The sequence below is a fragment of the Miniopterus schreibersii genome, assembly GCF_964146895.1.
Source record: "Miniopterus schreibersii genome assembly, chromosome: 3".
NCBI classification, from domain to species: Eukaryota; Metazoa; Chordata; class Mammalia; order Chiroptera; family Miniopteridae; genus Miniopterus; species Miniopterus schreibersii.
In genome coordinates this window covers 19,407,991-19,428,423 of record NC_138103.1, presented here as the reverse complement: position 1 = coordinate 19,428,423, position 20,433 = coordinate 19,407,991, and the positions used below count along the sequence as shown (strand labels likewise).

Sequence of the window (20,433 nt, the reverse complement as noted above, 5' to 3'; positions counted from 1 at the left end):
TGCATCTCTGTGCCTGGGCTTTCTCCAATGCCAAGGAATATTAATACTCCCTGAAAGCAATGCTCAAATGCTATCTGATGGGAGTCGGTGTGTAGGCACCCCAACTCCATCTCCACTTGGGTGCGATAATTTGGGGGGGTGATAATTCTACATCTTTTCCCAAAGTCCCCCTGCAGCCTTAAACTCCAGCCCTCACAGCAGCAACTGGCATAATAAAGCACCCATTTCTGACCGCTTTCCTTTCTTATCTCACCTCCCCGCTCTCCAGCAGCATTCCCTTCACTTCTCAGATAAACTCCTTGCCCTCGAACCTGTGTCTCGGAGCCCCCGTCGAGGGAACCGTACTCAGGCAGATTTCTATGTGAAAGTTTCAAACTGAGTGCTAACAGAAGCCAGGCAGCACATCAAATTTAATAAGTAAGGAAAGAATCCGATCTCCCACCTTTCAATATGTGTGTGTTTTACCACCCTGGTCACGGGTAAAACCAGAAGTACAAATCTTAGCACGATTCTTGACCATTAAGGGGAAATTTAGCGATGGGACATTTTTTTGAGGCAGGGAGTGAACTAAGAGACATGACACAGACTCATCAGAGAGGCTTCAAACAAAAAAGTTTCCATGAAAATCTGTCTAAGTTGCTCTTACAATGTTCCTTTACCTGAAAATGTTTCCCATGCATTCTGAGAAATATAAATTTAACTTTCTGTGCTTACAGTGGTGTCCCCTGATGGAAACTCAGGTTAGGGTGTGGAACCCTCAAAAGATACGTGGCAAGCCCAACAACATCACATATAATCAGTTTTATTGCCAGGTAAGAAATTCATATTAATATAGTGAATACATATGTTTACAAATAAACATTCTTAGAAAACAAACAAATGTGTTTCGTCTTCATTGTAGGAAGTGTTATTGGTATCATAAACTCTGCAGGTGTTGACAAGTATTAACACAGGTTTACTTGCAGAACATACGGTTACTAAAATATTCGCACATAAAATATGCTCCATTTGCACAAAAACCTGGGGGGAATTGGAAGGGGAGGCCAGGCAGAGCCCAAGGCGAATGGAGGCCGAGACACTGGGAGGGCCAAGGGGGTCAGACTCTGGTCCCAGGGGTTGGAAGTCGGGATGGCTAAAGGCAAGTAGAGGCTAGTGCCGGGCATGGGATGGGGAAGGGATAGTCTCTCTGCTTTATTCTGGATTCTCTTCTATGTCTCCCTACTCCAGCTACGGGATCCTTGTAGATCTACGTCAGTGAGGTCCCCTAGGTCATCTCTTGTGACACTCTTTGAGCATCATGAGGTCTGTCCACCCTCCCCAGAGGAAGTCAAAGAATACACTTCTCTGCCCCCCCCCACACACACACTCGGTGTGGTCCCCAAAGCCAATTGGAAGGGAACGAGACTGAGAAGTGCTGTTCTTCTTGGGTGTCATCACCGCTACGTCCTTGTGACCCTGCTGCCCAAATCATAGCTGCAGATCCCCAACCAACAGAAGTCACTGGATGACCCTGACTCAGAAGAGAAGGAACATGGAGAATAAATAAAATCCCGTCGGTTCAGAGGCCAAGAGAGGTCCTTAATCAGGGTTGGGATAAAGGTGAGATGAAGTGAGCTGAGGGCAGGGAGTCAGGGTGAGCTAAGGGGGAGACTAGAATCACAGAACTTTTGAGCTGGAGGGAACCTCCCTGATAAGCCAGCCCCGTGTTTCCTGGAGCATGGGCTGTGGACCACCAGCGTGCGCAAAATGATTTTAATCGTATGTACACACAGCGCCAATTACCATTGAGTCACATAGGAAATGATTCCCTCTGCAGCTTTCCCAGTCCATCTGCTTACTTCAAGGAGAAAGTCTTCATTAGAGGCTGGTAAATCTTTAACAACTATTTAACATCTGCTAATTTTGTTTTAATAAGGAAAAGGGGAGAGAAGGGGGAAGAAGGGGAGACAGAGAAGAGAGGGAGAGAGGGAGAGAGAGACCCTTCCACAGGCAATAGCATCTAGCTGCTGCTTCGTTGCCTTTGTACTGATTTCTATACTTACTTTCTATTTAGGGTGACTGGTACTGGTTTTCTATTTGTGATGATGGCAGGAAGTTTTTCTCTTAAAAGTTAAATGTATTAAAAATGAGTCAATTTAGATACAAATACTGTGACGGTGACACAGAGATGCCAAAAATGTGCTGCAGATCCACAGGCAACTAAGTCAAGGAAACCAAGCCCAGCAGTGTTTACTCCACTCTGGGGAGCACTGGGGTCCCAGCAGAGGCTGAGAAAGTGGGCACTAATTCCCCCATGCCTGCTTCGTCCAGCACAGAGCCTCGTCATGAAAGGAGGTCTGATATAGTGGCTTCTGTGCACAATTTCATTTTTTTTAAATGGGCAGCGGTTTTGCTATTTCAAAAAGCTTGAAAAGCTTGATCAGGCCTCAGTTCCTCGTGTTTCAGGTAGGAGACTAAAGCCCAGGGAGATAAAATGCATGGTCAGTGTTCCCAGGTGAGCTGGGCGTGAATAGGAGAATGACTTCCACATGTCCCTGATTCCATGATGTCAGACGGAGAGATGAGTGAGGCAGGGCGCACTGAGTTCAGCCTCCCAGGAGGTGCTCTGAGTCTTGGGCCCATGTGCAGCTTCTGACACGAGAACAGCTAGGGGGGCTCTCGAAGGTTCCTGTTACTTAGCTAAGACCTTCAGCGGCTGGTTGAAAATGTCTTACCTTAAATTCAAATCTCTCTCAACAACCCTCTTTGGGCTTCCACAAAACTAATAACCTAGCACGAAAACTGCCTTTGTTGGGACACCCAAGGGCTTCTGGCTGTGAGAACCAACCTGAAAACCTCAGAGAATTCTGGATGGGAGATGAACGAGCTTAAGTGTCTGGAGAGGTGGTTTGGAGGGTCCCCGGGAATTGTGGGACGCAGAAATGCTCAGTAGGTTTGGGGAGCTAGAAATGGGTAGATCACGGATTTCGGACAGTGTGGGGAGGGAGGGAGGTCTTGGTCTTTAGGGACGCCTGACACTGCTCAGCCCCCCAGAGGGTGTGATGGGGTGAGCTCACCGACAAGGGGAAGATGGAAACATCTTCTACCACTGCAGAAAAACAGGAGGGAGGGAGCCTAAAAGAACACAGGTTGCACTTGAGAAATGAGACTGTCACTAAACAGTAACACGTTGAAGGCACCACCCACGCTTATGACATTTTCAGTCCAAAGCAGTTGAAATTCGGCAGCGGCGGCGGCAACGGGCTGAAGGGAAGGGAGTCGGGGACTGACAGTCACTGGAGGACTGGTTAGTGTGTCTGTAGCTGGTCTCAGAGGCAAGGGGACACGCCAGAAATCGGACGCTCGGGGTCCCCTTCTCATCTCTGTCCGCCTTCCAGCTGTGATTTTTCTTTTGTTCTTGACATCATTGGCGGTTTCCTAAGTCTTGAAGATTTGGGACAAAAATGAGTTTGCTGTTGTCTGTTTTGTAGTGGGTTTATAGTTCACTTTTTTTTTTTTTTTCTTAAAAAAGTTATTTCATACTCTCTGGACCCTCTCCCCGCCATAAAAGCCCATCCCTCCCATTTCCACGGTCACGGTCTGAACGGGAGCCCTAAAATGTTCTTTCTCCCCAATCACTGTCGGTGGGTTCAGGGTCACTTAAGTTTTGTGAGTCTGAGTGTGTGTTGTTTTTTGCTTCCAACATTGATGATATGAAAAGGATTATAAATAGGATGCTCGGGGTCCAGTTACTGTCTCACGCTCGTCAAAATGGTGTGTCCACGTCGCCACTTCTTGGAATTAGAAAATGCTTACGATGTGCACAGGCCTCCTCTCTTCAAGCGCGCTGGTCTCCGGCGGCACCCTCATTTCCCACCCCTGCACCGTGGCTCATTCACCCCGAAAAGAGACAGCTCGTGGCAAACGGTGTATGTGCTCAGATGGACAATTTCTCTAAATTGTGCTACTGTCATTTTTCATCATGGATTTTAGTTTCAAGTGAGGAGGAAAAGAAAAATTAGCCCCACGGTCTGGGCATGTGAGTCTGGCAACCTTGGGCCTGAAGTCGAAAGAGCGTGCCTCAGTTTCCCCTCGGCGGTACGGCTGGACGTCCATGCTCCGTTTCTGCTCAGCTGCCGTTCAACGCGTTTAGGCATGAGCCAGAGAAAGCGGGGTCCCGTGTCACCAGTAGGTTTCTGGCCGGTTGGTGTGGAGAGTTGGATGTGTGGGTGGCTGTCGGGGTGGGGGGCGGCCAGGGAGGGTGTGGGCCGGGGTATTTTTTTGCCTCTCAGTTGAGTGTGGTCTCCAGGACGCGCCCCGAGCAGCGACAGCTCAGACAGTCACTTCTGTTTTGCTGTTGGTGATGAAGTAGGGCTGCGGGGGCGGGTAGTGCTGGCTGCGAGTCCCCAGGGGGTCGCTGGAGCCTGACTCGGCCGTGCCCAGCTTGCCCTTGCTGCCGTAGGCCTGTCGCCGGAGAGAGTGCTCGCTGGGGTCCCAGGTCTTGAAGTTGCCGGTGGAATTGTAGGCCAGCGGGTGCGGCAGCGTCTTGCTGGCCCGAGACTTCTGTCCGTTCTGCTTGGCGGCGCCGTGCTCGGGGCTGAAGGCCCGCGGCTCGTCCTCCACTCTCACGGGGTGCAGGGGGAGGTTCCCCTTGGCCGCCAGCTCGGCCAGGTGCCGCCGCTTGGAGTAGAAGTCGTCGTTGACCTTGTCGGCTGGAGCAGGGGGCAGGTGGACGGAGGCGGGGAGGGGACAGCAGGGACAGGGAGAGGGGGGAGAGAGAGAGAGAGAGTTAGGGACCGGCAAGGCAACCCGAAAACGGCATCAAAGAGGGCCACAGTCCAAGGGACACACATACCAGAACGCCACCTGGAACAGACAGAAGGAAGGACAGGGCCCAGTCCTCACAAACACGAGCAGGGCCGAGGGGGCAGGGCATCCCCAAGGGCATCTCTAGACCCCCTCCAACAGACATCTCCACCCTAACACTGCCGTCCCTGGCTTTCTTATATAATGCAAGAGTGGTTTCTTCGTTATTAAATCCTGCGTTCTCAGTAGAGAAAATACTGAACACGTGGAGAAATATTCGTATCTATCCCCACCACTTAAGAGAGCAGAGACCAACACTTGAGTGTATTTTTTTTCCTGGTCTTCTCAATACGCAGAATTAATTGGGGATTTTTATTAGTGTGTTTGTAGCAGCTAAGCACACCCGTGCTCAAATCCCAACCCTGCCAGCAGTGTAACTTTGGCTAAATGGCTTTTATTAACATCGGCTTCTGCATAAGGCAAGTATTCCCAGGGAAATGTGTATTTCACAAGGTTGTTTAGAGGTTAAATGATATGATGTATGTGAAGGGCTTAGATATTAGCCACCACCACTATCATCATTATCATTAGAAACAGCTGAGTTCTCATGTAAGATTCTATCAAGTATTCACTCCCGGTTGTTACAAACTAGTAATAAAGAGATTTTAATGCCTACAGAATATTTTACTGAATGGAACTATTAAAATTAATCGATCCCCCTATTGATGAACATTCAATTGTGCCAATATTTTGCTCACTATAAATAAAGCTGAGTTGAGAATCTTTCAGACCAAAGCTCTCTTTGTACTTACAACTTTGAATTTAGAATGATGTTAAAAATATTTTCTTAATCTACATCAGAGGATGGCAAACAGTAGCCCAAGGACCAAATCCAGCCACAGCCTATTTTTCAAAATAAAGTTTTACTGGAACACAACCACACGTATTCATTTTCCTATTGCCTGTGGCTCTTTCTGCTCTGCAGCGGTAGATTTGAGTACATGTGATAGGGACCACCCGGCCCACAAGCCTGGCATATTTACTCCCCAGCCCTGAAATGAATTACCTGAAGTGAAATGACGTTTAAAGGGTGTGAACATTATTAAGGCCCTTGATATATATTGCCAACTGTGCTACAAGAGTTGTATCAATTTCCACTCCAGGTCACCACTCTCTCCAGCACTGATTCCTTCCCTCTTTCTTTCTCTCTTTTTCTCCCTTTCTCCCTTCCTTCTTTTCTCTCTGTCTCTCCCTATTTATTTGATAAATTTATGACAACTCCTTTTACTTTCTCTTACAATTATGTCCTTATAAGACCCTCTATACTTCTTAAATTAATTTCTTCTCAATACCCCTTTGAATTTGCATCTCTCAGGAGCCCAGAAATATTTGCTGCTCTTTCTTCCACACTCACAACATCCCATTCTATCACACATGTGAACTGATGTAAATTCACGGGGATCGCCACAGTTGCATGTTTCTTTGCTCATCTGATCCTTTCGGCACCCCTGATTTTAACTCCTGCTTGATGGGTTACAAAACTGCCGATCTCAGGCACGTGAAAATGATTGGAAGAAGGTTACCCCCAGCTAGTGGCAGAGCCAGGGTAGAACCTAAGTCCAACAGACATTATTTGATGCTTTTGAAAGACCACGGAGGGAAAGCTTTGGTTTCAGGACTGCGTGGGGGGAAAAAATACACTCCATGTGCCCCTCTGTGTCCATGGCAGACATCGCTCATTCCTCACATGGTTCTTTCCTGGCAAGTGTGGCCTCTGCTCAGACTCCACAACATGACGCCCGAGGAAGCTCCATGTCACCTTTCTAGGCCTACTACAGTTTAGGTTGGGTTTCTGTTCCTGTTAAGGTAAAACTCTGACAGTCTTTCAAGAGAAAGTCTTCCTTTCCATAAATCCTAGAGCTGGCTGAAGATACAGAATGTCAGAGCCAGAAGGACCCTGGGAGTCTGCTACTGAAGATGCTGAGACATGCCCGGCATTGCTTCAAATGGCTTTCATCTCCATCTTTCTGCCTTCTGGAGGAAAGTTCTAGGTTTCCAATGCCATGAAGTTTCCATAGATGGATGTTCTGATATCCCCTTTGAACTTCAAATTTCACAAATCCAGTCACATCCAGGACAGATTCACTGGCATCTCCCACTCCAGGTGGCCAAGCCTGAGCCCATCAACATTCCTCAGATCTGGTCTTCAGGCTCTTCCTTCCCCCTGGCATGGGATCCCCGACTCTCTAGTCACTCCAGCCGCAAACATGGGAGCAGTTGCTGGCTGCATCTTCTCCTTCCCCCCGGCACAACAGCTGGACCACCAAGTCCTTCTAGCCCTGCCTAGAAAATACTTCTCTAACCTATTCCACCCCCAATCCCACTTTGAATATTGCTCCACTCCCTGCCTTGAGTTTCACCTCCCCCCGTCCATTCTCCACACTGCAGTCAAAGGCATATTTCTAAAATGCAAAACTGACCACGTCCCTCATCTACCAAAACCTCTTGGAGCAATTTGTTCAGTCATTTAGTTGTTCATCAAGTAGGCCTGGGGCATGTGCTAGACACTGGAAATATAAGGGAAATCAGAAACAGACTTGGCCCCTGCCCTCATGGGGTGAACATTCTACTAGGGAGGGACAGATAGTGACCACCTAGTCCCACAAATTAGATGAAAGTATAAATGTGGCTTTATGGTAAGTGCTATGAAAATATCTGGTCTTGTGAGTACAATGAGGCCTCTGGGTTGGTTTGAGAACCAGATGTTGGAGCTGAGCTTGCCCATCCCTTCACTTACGTAGGAATCTCTGTTCTTTATCTTCAAGACTAAGCTAAGGTGTTGCCTCCTGACTCCCGCAGGCTCCTTCAGGCACCCAGCTCTCTCTCTCATAGCACTGACCATGCTGCTTTGCAAGTTTCCATTTTCACATCTAGTGGGGGTGTCCTCCCACTAGACCATGAGTGCTTCGCGAGCAGGGGACCCCATCTGTCCATCGGTACAACTCAGTGGCTCTCAACCTTGGCAGTACATGGGGACCACCCTGGGGGGGGGGGGGGTGGCTTCTAAAGATTTCAGATTCCTGGGCCCCTCCCCCAAACAATTTAATCAGATTTTCTGAAGGTCTGGCTCAGACATAGATTTTTTAAGCCCCACCCCCAGGTGATTCTAATGTTCAGGCAGAGCTGAGAACCACAGGCTGAGCCCAGCATCTAGCACGGTACTGGTACACAGATTCTCATAAAGAACTAAAAGGCAGTGACCTCCCATCTCACTCCTGTTATCCCCAACTGCCTCTCATGTCAGATACCCCTCCCTTCTAGGTCTGTCAAGGCTGATCCCACCATACAAGGCTCTTATCCATGGCACCTATCACGCCTGCCATTAAATACTTCTTCACACAGTTCATTCATTGTTTATATTTCTCCCACTAGAGTCCCAAGAGGGCAAGACCAGGTCTGATTTTTGCTTATTGTTGCATAAGCAATGTCTAGCCTAGTTCCAGTCAGATATTAGATACTCAATAAATAAATATTCAGTGAATGAATGAATGAGCAAAATACCGTAACAGAATAGAGAATACCAGGGCATAGTTGGAGTGGATCTCCTTTCCCTCTTTCCTCCAGTAGTCTCTTATTGAAAGTCTCATTAATCATCATTATGGCCCCAGGCATGAATCATTCATTCCCATGTTTCTCTTTCCAGACAATGGACTAGTCTAAGTTCTGCTCAGAGCAAGGGATGCCTTCAAGGGTTCTTGTTTCTGACAAGCTGAGATTATGAAGTAGGTGTCCCAACAGCTGAGATAGGTAATGTCTTCTCCAAAAGTCCTAAAGAAAAATAGTCAGAGAGGCATTCCGCTCTCACACAGCAGTGCAGGTATGGGGAGAAGCCCCCTTAAGAGGAATCATGAGTTTCACGTGGAAAATCTACTCCCTTCTCCACTCCCAACCCTGAACTGGCCTCCTGGTGAACCTGGCGTCGGGTGCTCTCTGAGCATAGAAAGTGTTTAGTACGTGGGAAAAGAGGAGTGGACAGGAAAGTCTGTGGGCTCTGAAATCGGACACATCTGAGTTTATGAGACCTCAGGAATGTCACTTAACCTCTTAAAACTCTCTTTTCTTAGGTGTGAAATGGGGATGATATAAATTACTTTCAGTTTATTGTGAGGAATAAATTTTATGAGCTATATAAGCTACATGGTATAGTTCTGAAATACAGTAACTATTCAATACATATATTTTGCTTCCTGGCTTATGAAAGAACTGGGTTAAATCCAACAGACATTTATTGGGCACTCACTCTGTGCCAGGCAACCTGCTAAGCACAAAGGAGGCACGCATCCAAACCAAGGAGCCTTCTTTCATTTCTTCCTTCCCTCTGCGCTTCCCTCCACCCGCCATGTGGGTTGAGGACCTAGTTTGCCCTATGCAATGGCGTAAGAGGGGCACTGATGTTTGCAATGAAGAGCTGATTAGGGAAGGCATCTCGAAGCCGTGTTCTGTAGCTGCGACCTGGAGCTGAACAGTCACAGAAACAGCGTTCCCGGTGAGGTTGTGTGGTGTACAGCACACATGGCCGCGCTACTTTGCAGTTCCTCCCATCGAGAGGTGGAGTCTATTTCTCCACCCTTTGAACTTGGCCTGGCTTTAATGTCAGGCATGTCCTGAATCTGGCCTTACAGAAGTTCTGCAGCTTCTACTGTCAGGCTCTTGGAATCCTGCCTCCAATGAAAGAGGAAGCCCAGGTGAGCCCCCTGCAGGATGAGACACCTGCAGGCCAGTTGCCCGCATTCACCACAGCCAAGAGCCTGCTCACTGTCAGATAATGGGCTAGGCCATCCAAGACCACGCAGGCATCAGCTGACGTGCCCCTGACTCCAGATACTGAGCAGGCCTGGCCAAGACCAGCCAATCCAGCCCAACCCAGAGCTGCCCAGCTGACCCACAATCAGAAGCTGGTAACTGCTGTTCAACCACTAAGCCTTGAGTGGTTTGTTATGCAGAACTAGATAACTGCTACTGAGCTATTTTCAAGAGTATTTCAACAAGACTGTGGTTGGTGCTGGATGAACTGTTCCCATAACCAGCAACTGCAGTTTCCCTGCAGCCCTCTCTCCAGTGTTCTGGTCGCCTCTGCTCGGGCTCAAAGGAGGGGAAAGAAATGCTGACGTGGCCACTCTCGGCTTTGTGCAGGGTGTCCCTGTCTTAGTATATTAAAAAAGCTCCTTGCGAAAGAAATAACAGATTCACTGAACAGCCTTGCAAGCCCCATTAATAAATGCATTAACCTAATCAGCCCTGCTACCTCGTGGGCAGATGGCTGACAAGCCGCCCGGGAAACAGATGTGCGAGCCTTTCAACAACACTGGTCCTCTCCGGTCTGATTTTTCTTCATTTGAAAAGAGGAAGAAAGAATGAAAAAGGTGCTTTCCTTCCAATGAGCCTAATTGCCTTGAAGGAACCGAGGCTGTAAAATTAAACTGTACCTTCCTCCATCTGTCTCTCTCTTAATTAGCAGCAGACACTTACATGTACAGGTGCGGGGTGGGCTGGGGCACTGCTTCCGTGGGAATGGAGGGAGTCAAGGTAATAACCAGTTTTCAAAACAAGTTGCACATCTGAGGGTCTCGGCAGGTGGCCTCCCACCTACCTTCTTTCCTTGGGCCAAAGATATCTTAAGGAGGGTTCCTACCGCTCATTCTCACATGGTGGTAGTCCTGGGTCTCAGGGGATAGATTTCACCTGGTAAGCAAACCAAAGCTTTCACCATTCCTCATTTGTCCCTGTCTTAGGTCCAAGAATACATGGAAACGAAGTGATTAATCTTCCCATCACACCCAGGAATAAAATCCAAGTGATCTGCAGTTGGCCCCAAGGTCTGCACAGCCTGGCTTCTGGTTATTTGCCCACTTTCATCTCTCCCACACGTATTATGAACCCATCGCAGAGTGGATTCGTTTCCTAGGGCTGCCATAACAAATTACCATGAACTAGGTGCCTTGAAACAATAGAAATTCATTCTTTCACAGTTCTTGAGGCCAGAAGTCTGAAATCAAGGTGTCAGCAGGGCCACACTCCCTCTGCCGGCTCTAGGGGAGGATCTTTCCCTGCCTCTTCTAGCTCCCGGTGGCTGCAGCCATTCTTGGCATTCTGCGCCTTGTAGCTGCACCCCTCCAGTCTCTGTCTCTGTCTCCATGTGGCTGTCCTCTGTGTATGCATCCATGTGTCCAAATTCCCCTCTTCTTATAAGGACACCAGTCATTGGATTAGGACCCGCATCAATGCAGCATGACCTCATTTTAATTCAATTACATCTGCAAAGACCTTATTGCCAAGTGTGGTCGGTCACATTCTGAGGTTCCGAGTGGACACAGATTGGAGGGGACACTGTTCAACACAGTTCACACAGGATTCCTGTCTGTTCCTGGACACACCAAGCTTTTCATCTCTTAGCCATTGGACCTTGTGCCTGCTGTTCTCTGCCAAATGCTCTTTTTTTTTGGTTTGTATATCTTGATCCTCTTGTCACTTGGCTCTGATCAAAGGTCACTTCCTGAGAAAATTCCCGTGATGACCCCATCAAAACAGAGCGCCCTCCCCCCAGTTGCTCTTATCACTTCTATTTTAATATGTTCTTAACTTGTATCATTATATGAAATTATCTTTCTTAGTTGTGTATTGTCTGTCTCCCTTGACTAGAATATAAGCTCCAATCAGGGTAGAGATCATATCTGCTCTGCTCACTACTGTATCCCCAACACCTAACCCAGTGCCTGGCACAGAGCAGGGGCACAATAATATGCATTTGATGAAGGAAGGAAAGTGCCAGGTATATTTCAATTCCAATGACATTCTCTAAAATATTGGAAATGGGCAGGCGGCTTCATCTTCTGTTCATCTAGTCTGTGATATCCAATTTTATGTGTCTACTTGAACGGTCCATGTGTTGTCCAGATGAAACATTATTTCTCAGTGTGTCTGTGAAGGTGTTTCTGGATGAGATAAGCATTTGAATGGGTGGGCTCAGTAAAGTAGATCACCCTCCCCAGTGTAGGTGGCAGCATCCAATCCTTTGAGGGGCTGAATAGGACCAGAAGCAGAGGAAGGAAGATACATGGCCCTCCTGCCCGCCTGTGGGACTGGTCTTCTCCTGCCCTTTGGACTGGGATTTCCTACACCGGCTACCCTGGTTCTCAGGCCTCAGACTCAGACTAGAATTATACCACCCGTTTCCCTGGGTTTCTAACTAGCAGACAATAGATCATGGGACCTTCTCAGCTTTGGTAATCGCATGAACCAATTCCCTATAATAAACCTCCTTTTTATGTATATATATCCCATTACTCATATATATGAATATTCATATAGGATATATATGTATTTACATTTTACATATATGCATAAAAGGAGATATATTATGGGATATTGGTTCAACCAAATCAATAGCATATATCTCCCATATGACATATATAAATATTATATATATGAACAATAGTACATGTATAGAGTCGACCTTTGAATAACATGGATTTGAACTGCACAGGTACACTTTATATGTGAATTTTTTTCAGTTGACTCACATAGATCAAACCCATGTTGTTCAAGGGTCAACTCCACGTTGGGAAGGTGCAGATGTGCAGGGGTGACTGTAGTTATACCTAGATTTTCGACTATGCAGAGGTCAGTGCCTCTAACCCCCATAATGGCCAAGGGCAACTGTATATGCTGTTGGTTCAGTTTCTCTGGGGAACCCTGACTAATACATAGTCCATATCACAAAAGACTGAGCGGCCTATGCTTTACAGGGATAGAAGGACTGAAGCCTGGGTCAAGTTCCTTTTTTGGGGGGCAGGAGAACTAAGCTACTTCTCAGTTCCATATCCCTGGTTGAAAACTCACAGAGGCAGGAATATTCTTTAGCAAGCCTAGCTCCTGGGAGATAGAATGAAGTCCTGCAAAGGAGGCAGGGATTGGTTAAAGAGACTACTTGGGTATAGCAGCAGGTTGATCCTGGAATTTATAAATTTGTGGCTATAACACTCACCATTATTTAACCACTTGCCTGCCTTATAGAAGATAGCCCTGTTTCCTTAACAAGGGTCTATCTTTAGGAAAATAATCCTCCAAAACTAAAGAAACTGGAGAAAAGAGTGAAATACTTTTCTTGGTTTCCTCTCTCAAAACATCAGGGATTAGGGTAGCCACGTAAAGAAGGAACCTCAAAATGCCACAACCAAAAGTTTAATGAAGACGCATAGAGCAAAATACATTTTTTTTTTGCTTCCTTAAGATGGGGCAGGAGAAGGGAGCGGGGGTGACCCAAAACTCTCCCAGCCAGATTCTGGTTCTCCCAGCATCCTGTTGGCTACGACATCACAAGAGGTGCAGGTCTCAGCATCCTCCGAGGTGCACTGGCATTGGCTGGAGTGCTGGCCAACCACCTACCAAAACCTGGCCTCCCATCCCAAAGCGTTTCTCATAGAACTCAGCCGACACTGAGGTCTCTTCATCCTTGCTCCAGGCCAGGCACTAGCCAGGCACTGTACACATATTATCTCATTTAGTTGCCCCCTACTCCACCCGGAGCCATTGAGACACATGAGGCTGCCGGGACTCTTCATGCTATGTCACAATGATCCCCCATCATGACAGTGGAGCAAGTTCATATTTTGAGATATTAACCAATATTTCTTTTCCTTGGGCTTCCACTATGCCCTCCCCACCCCGCAGAAAACAGCAGTCACTTTCAATAACGACAAAGAGCCAAAGTGTTGGGTTTGAATCCTACAATGGGCTCTTCACAGTCATAGTAGTCTTAAAAGGCAAGACTTCAGCAGTGAGATTTGAAGATGTTGTGAGAGAAAGAAGGATTAATGAGGTCAAGAACTTGAAGGATTCAGGGCACCAGGTTTATACAGTCTGTAACAGTTCGGGGGAATGCACACCTGGTTTTGTGACTGTAAAATCGTCTTTCCAATACGGCAGAGAAAGCATGAATTTTGAGAGCAGATAGATTGTGTTCAAATCCCAACTCTTCCACCTATAAGCTGGGGACACTGAGCAAGTAAGCTAAGCTCTCTAAGGTTCCCCTATAAAATTGAAAATAAAATAATGTCCATGTGGCAGGGGGCTGAGGATATTGAAGAGAATCATGTAAGTGCCTTATGTAAGTAAAGTACCAATGTCCTTGCCTCAGAGTAGGTATTCAATACATGGTAGCTGCTATTGCTTTTGTGGTCAGAAAATAAAACCAGTATAAACTAAGGATAATGAGATCGACTTTGCAGAGTGCAGTGAAGTAATGAGACAAGGCACAAAAAGGCACAAACCGTTATGCATGGCGCATAGTAGGATTCCTTAAGTGCATACCCCGACCTGAAAAGATGTTGTAAAAGACTGCTACCTGCCTCCCAGATATCTTCTACCTTTTTTTCTTGGATGCACAGCCACTCAGTTCCAAGATTTCCTCAACCTTCCTGGAAGCTAAATTTAGCCAAGTGGCTAACCTCTCACCAACGGAATGTTAGCAAAACTGATGCATCCAATTTTCACTTCACCTTACTTGTTTAAAAGAAAACTGGTTGCCTTGGGTGGTTCTCTCTTCCCCCTTCCTACAGGCTATACCAACAACCAACTATAACAATACAGAAGAGAATAATATGGTAGAGGGAGGTAGAGCAACAATGTTGAAGGAACCTGGGTCCCTGAGTGATGACTTGGACCAGAGCTGCTCCACCAACCTGGACCCTTGAGGCTACTACACAAGAGAAAAACAGACTTCTTTTTTTTAAGCCACTGTATTTGTGTGGCCTTTGGTACAGTAAGACAGTATCTACTTTTTACTTATATAGGAATATTTTCTGGGTCTCATTTTTTTTCTCTCCTTCACAAGCTGAATTAAAAAGTAAAAGGGGGGACAGTTCATATTGTTAAAAGAAATGCCCTAGTATTTATCTCTTCTTTTGAAATACATTCTATAAAGCCGTGCAGGTTCCTGAGGCTGTCTCTGCAGGCAGAAACAAGAAAGGCAGGAACAAAACCTAGTTTCCCAGGCAGGAAAGGGCTTGCGAGATGAGAAAATTCATCTTTATGGCAAATTTGCCCTATTTCACCTGGTCCTGGGTCTTGCTGCAGAGACACAAGTAGGAAAATTACATTTGAACCAGGTCTTAATGAAGCTCAGGGCTCTGGGCTTTTCACACAGGGCCCCATACCTTTCCTGAAGCCATGTCTCTCTAAGATAGAAAACTGATGAGAGGAGTCCAGGAGCCTGGCCCTTTTCTATCTTAACCCTGAGGGCTCCCAACAGGAGGTGTTGCTGCCTTTGCTGGAGAGGATTCTGAAACAGTGCCTGGCTGGAGCTTTGTACCGAAGCTACCCAGGCTGTACCACAAGCCTTTCTGTTGTGGCTGCAGGGAGCCCTCTGTCAGTGTCTTGCTGTCCACAGGCGTCTGAAACCTCAGCCCTTCCCTTAGGCAGTCCTGCTAGGCAGTCACCACTTTCTGAGAGGTTGTTGGATGAAGGTGGATGATCTCATGCTTCTACCACGGCTGACCACAGAGCCCTCTGTACAGAAGGCTCCAGATGGAAACTGCCCTCACTCACTGCCTTTGCATGCATCCTGCGTTGCTGCTCCATTGATTCACTGTGGGGTTTATCTTCTGATCAATTTCCCAGCTGGTAAAATTTTATCCAACTGGTGGTTTTTCAAATGAAGCAAATAAAGGTTAACTATCCTTAATCCTATGTACCTCCTTCCAATTTGCTGTAGCAAAGGACCATCTCCAAGTAGATAATTTTAAGATTTGGGACCCTATGTTAGATTAATGCATGAATGACCTCAATTCTTCACACTTCCCTGTATCCACACTCTTTTTATGTGACTTTGAAACTCACCCCAAAAAAGGAGGGTCTTGTTTCCCCACCACTGGATTCTGAATTCATCCATGTGACTAATGCATGTCAAGCAGACATGACACAAACAGATGTTTGAAAAAGTGCTTGCTGGTTGGTTTAGGGTTGCTCTCTTGCACCTCTGCCAACATCATGAAAACATACCTGGGCTACCCTCTCTGAAGATAAAAGCCACCTGGCACAAAGTCAAGTCACCCCAGTCATTCCAGCTAAAACCAGTCTAAATAAGCCAACCCCCAACCAACTCCCAGATACATGAATGAACTCAGATGAAACTAGAAGAACCTCCCACATCAGCACACATCACTGGCACATCAACTCTTGGTCTCAATAAATTCTGAGCTAAATAATTGTTAAGCCATGAGATTTGAGGTCATTTTTTACACACCACTATTGTGGCAATAGATAACTGATACAAATATCAGTCATTCACTCAGCCTACTTCCAAGAAGAGCCCAAGTTTTCTCTCCTATTCATAGTCCATGTGGTCTGGATGATATGCGCCTCCACTGCTCTATCCCGTACCTATTCCCCAGTGACTACAAAAAAAAACTCCATCTCACTGCCCTTATCATAACAATTCGTTCAGAGGTGGGCATCTGACAAGGCAAGCCAATCAGAGCAAAGCCTGTGATTTCTACTTATAGAGATAAAGAGGGTTAATGAGGTCAGTAATCCAAACCTTCCATTTTATAGGGGAGACAACTGAATCTCAAGGACACCCAACTGGTAGAAGCAGCACTGGGTCTAGAATACAGTTCTCCTGACCTCTATCTTGTAGGTTTTTCTGCTATATCTCAGCGCCTCTTCATAAAAGTCAACAGGATGCTCAGCTTCACTTAATAATTTACTAATAAAGTGTATGCTGAGTGTCTACAGTGTTCTGTGGGCACCATGCAAGATGCTCGGGAAGTTTGAAACAACTGAGATCTAGCTGACATAGCCTCAGAGAGTCATACTTTCAAACTACTCTAATGCTTATTAGAATCTTGCTGCAATGGAATTTTCTGCAAAGCAAAGAAACTGTTCCACTGACTCACTTCATCCCCTATAGGATCCCAAGGAAGCTCATCAAAACTTCAGTGCTTGCTCTGAGCTTTTCAAACTCAGGAGCTAGTGGGATTTTATTTTATTTTTTTTTTTAAAAATCACCTCCCTGTTTTCCACCTGCTCTGTATCCTACTGCTCACCAGCAAACCAATCACCCAAACCAGAAAATTTCAAAAGCCTGAATTTCATGAAGTAATGTTTTAAGGCTACTTTTAGGTGAGTTTTTCCCCAAGAGGTGTGCACTACAACATAGCTGTAACCCAAATCACACATTTTCTTTGCCTTGTACCTTCTGTGGCGTCTCTTGGATGAACATTTATCACTAAACTACATCAGTTTTCTTAGAAAAAAGAAATAACTAAGATTTATTGAGGACCTACTATTGAGTACCTACTATTGAGTACCAACATTATCTCATTTAAACCCACTTAAGATAGGTGACAAGGCAATATCATTTTTCCCTGTGACAGATGAGAGCTAAGGCCCAGAGATATAAAGCAACTTGGCTGCCAAATTACTCTGCCACAGCTGACAAGTAGCAGAGCAGGACAGCTAATCCAATACTGTCCACCTCCAATGTCCTTACCTTCCAGCTGTAGCCCCAGCTCAAACCCCAACTAAGAAAACAGTTTTATTTCAGCAAACAGCAAAAATAACCATGTTTGAAGGAATTCTGGCATGTGAAAATTGGTGTTCGAGGGCAAACTGTGTTTGCACCTAGGATTGGGTCTTAGAAAAATTAGGTTCAAACTTTAGTGTACAAAGAATTATCCAGAAGGTGCATTTTAAAAAATGAATTAAAAAATGGAAAGACCCCTCATCCAATGGTTCCAGTTCCTTAGGAGTGGGTGGGCCTAAGATTTACACGTCTAACGAGCACCTCCAGTAACTTGGGGTCAAGTCTTTAAGCCGCTCTTTGAAGTCTGCGTCCTGGTCCTGGGTGTGATATAATTTTCCTGAGTGACTTGTCTCAGGGAGACTCAGTTATTTCATCTGTAAAAGCAGAAAAGCTGAGTGGAGTGTTTTTTTCTTCATTGTCTTCATTGAAGTGTATTACTTGCATTGTCTCACAAAATCACTCCCCCAAACCCAGTGGAGGGTGGATATTATCATCGCCTCTGCTTTGGAAATGATAGAAATGGAATGTTCCGAGCCTGTGAGTGGCTTGCACAAGAGCATACGGTCTGATTCTAATCAGAGCCAGAGCAATTAAATCACAGCAGTGTGCTGGCAGTTTCCCCCAAGTTCAGTGTCAGGTGCAAAGATTCATTTTGCAAAATAAACCGATTTTGAAAGGCGTTCTTCATATTGATTAGGAGAGTCCCTGGGCTTGAGGTGGTGGTGTCTTCTTGTCCTGGGTTTTAAACAATATGCCAAGAGTTCCCAGGGCTGGGCATGGGTGGGTCAACAGCAGCGACCGCTAGGGGGCGGCCGGCATGGGAAACCGTCGGGAGTGATCAGTGGAGTGTCAACTGGTGTGATCTGTTTGCCATTTCTTGTCCTGGCAGATTCGGCTCCCCTCCAAAGCGACTTATAGTCAATGTGGGTAAAAGCAGAAAACTTGTACCTTTAGGGACCTTGTCCTTTTTCCTTTGCAGCTGCCCCTTCCTTATCCAGCCTCCCCAGGTGACACTCACCCCTCTGCCTACTTATTGGCTCATTCCCTATGTTCCCAAAGTGGGCTCCGAGCAACATTCCTGCCACTGGATGTGAAGATACTAACTGATTTTCCTGAAGAGATCAGACGTTGAAAGTGTTTGGAAAATGATGGTTCATACAGAGTTTGAGTTTTTGTTACCAGGAGGTTTTTCAGAGCCTTTCATTAGCTCACCTGATAGTAATGATACCAGCAATGGCCTTCATACGTATAGACTTTCCATATGCCACGCACAGTGACATGTGTCATACACGGTGTCTCATCTCGTTCTTACAAAAAATAGGGGCTCCGGTTGGTTGAGTGACTTGCTGAAGGTAACAAGAATATCAAATGATGGGGTCAATGATGGCACCGGGTGTCTGAGGCTAAGCCCATCACACACTGCTTTTGTCTCCCTTTCAAGAAGGTGGTGGGACGTGGGAGGCAGGAGCCGTTAATACTCCCAACCATGTTATCTTGCCTCGTGGAGACTCGGGACTCGGGGTCTACAGCTAGAGGAAGATCAGTGACCCCTGAGACTTGGCCTGGCCCTCTCTGGGCCCCCTCCTCTCTTCCCTAGACAAGCCAGGATAAATAAAGGTGCATTTAGCGGGACAGGTGAAATCAGCCCAGGTTGGGTAGAAAAATAGCTTCCAAGCCCTTGCTTTTGACCTGGCTTGAACTATTTTCTAAATGCATCAGACAACAGGCTGATGTAAGCACGGGGATGCTGCTTGCCTGCCAGCACTGTCACGGGAATCATAATGGCTTTGTTTTTCACCAGGGAGGAAAAAAAGTTTATGTCTCAAATTAGTAGGTCTGTCATGTTCCAAATTGTTTGCATTTCTAAAAATGGACGTTGACATGTGAATAGTTATTATCTAATGCAAGACACAAAAACCTGCCTCTCTCAAGGCAGCAACTGAGTCGTCAAGGGGTTTGCATTAGACACAAGGATCTAAGCTCTGCCTCCAGATATGGGAATACAGTGCAGCCCCCTCCCTCCCCTCACCCCCAGAGCTCAGCCTGTTTCTGAGGTTCTGGGACCCTGGTCAAACTCCCCTCTTCAGAACCCTCAGCCCACAGAAGGATCCATGAGACCTAATCAAAGGTCTTAGTTTCCAAACAAAATTTCTCTGCTGCAGTGATTTTCAAAGTGTGGTCCTTAGAAAGGCAACATCAGTATCACCTAAAAAGCTGTTAGCAATTCAACCCATCGGGCTGGTGAATCGAAATCTCTGGTGGGGCCCTCTTGGGTTTTAACAACCCCCCAGGGTATGCTGACATTTGCTCAAATGGCTCAAGGGTGAGAACCACTGGTGGGCCCACTGCTCCCTCCTCCCCACTCACAGGCACTCGTTCACTATATCCCCCAGTTTCTTAATTATTCTTCCACTCCATTTTCTTCTCTCCTTCCTCTACCCACCCCAGTTCAGGTCACTACCCACCTGGATGACCGCAGGAGCCTCCCAGTTGGTGTCACCAATGCCAGTCCACTCTCTCCTAATCCAGTCTCCACTTGGAAACCAGAACTATCTTTTGAGAATGCAAAACTGGTCATGCCAGTATCCTGCCCGGAGCCCTGCGATGTTCTCTAGTTCCTCCCTGTTCAAGGTCACGAAAGATCCCCCCCCCCCCCAGGTCAGCTACACTCTCCCACCACCAATCCAGCAAAGCACCCGGAGCCAAGGAAGAAGAAAACCAAGTTTCCCATCTGTTCTGAAAAGAGCCGCTCCCGTCACAGCCCAGTGGGAAATAACTTGGGAATTTCGGTCAGAGACAGACACGGGTCCAGCTACAGCTCTACTGCTTGGCAGCCCCGCGACTTTAGACAAGCGAGACGTCCTGGCTCAGACACCCATGTCCGCACCTCTAAAGGGCAATGCCAACGCCTACCGCTGGGCCATCGGGCACACAGTCGGGAGGTAACAAGCTATAGCTATCTCTGGTCACCCAGCTGGTGAACAGACTCAAGGCGACCAAGTCCTTAACTTCTGATGCTACCTCAGGAAAGCTGCAAATAGCACTGTGTTCCCTAAAAACCTAAT

General features: G+C 46.6%; 1 protein-coding gene across 2 annotated transcripts in view; it reads right to left on the bottom strand.

Moving 5' to 3' along the window:
* Positions 1 to 793: 793 nt before the first annotated feature.
* Positions 794 to 20,433, bottom strand: part of SHISA9 (shisa family member 9) — a 265,862-nt gene continuing 246,222 nt past the window's right edge. For both annotated transcript variants that reach the window (XM_081131681.1, XM_081131680.1), the window contains one exon: positions 794 to 4,691. In XM_081131681.1, coding sequence (XP_080987807.1) covers positions 4,312 to 4,691 — 380 coding nt within the window. In that variant the 3' untranslated portion in view covers positions 794 to 4,311. The remainder of the gene's footprint in view (positions 4,692 to 20,433) is intronic.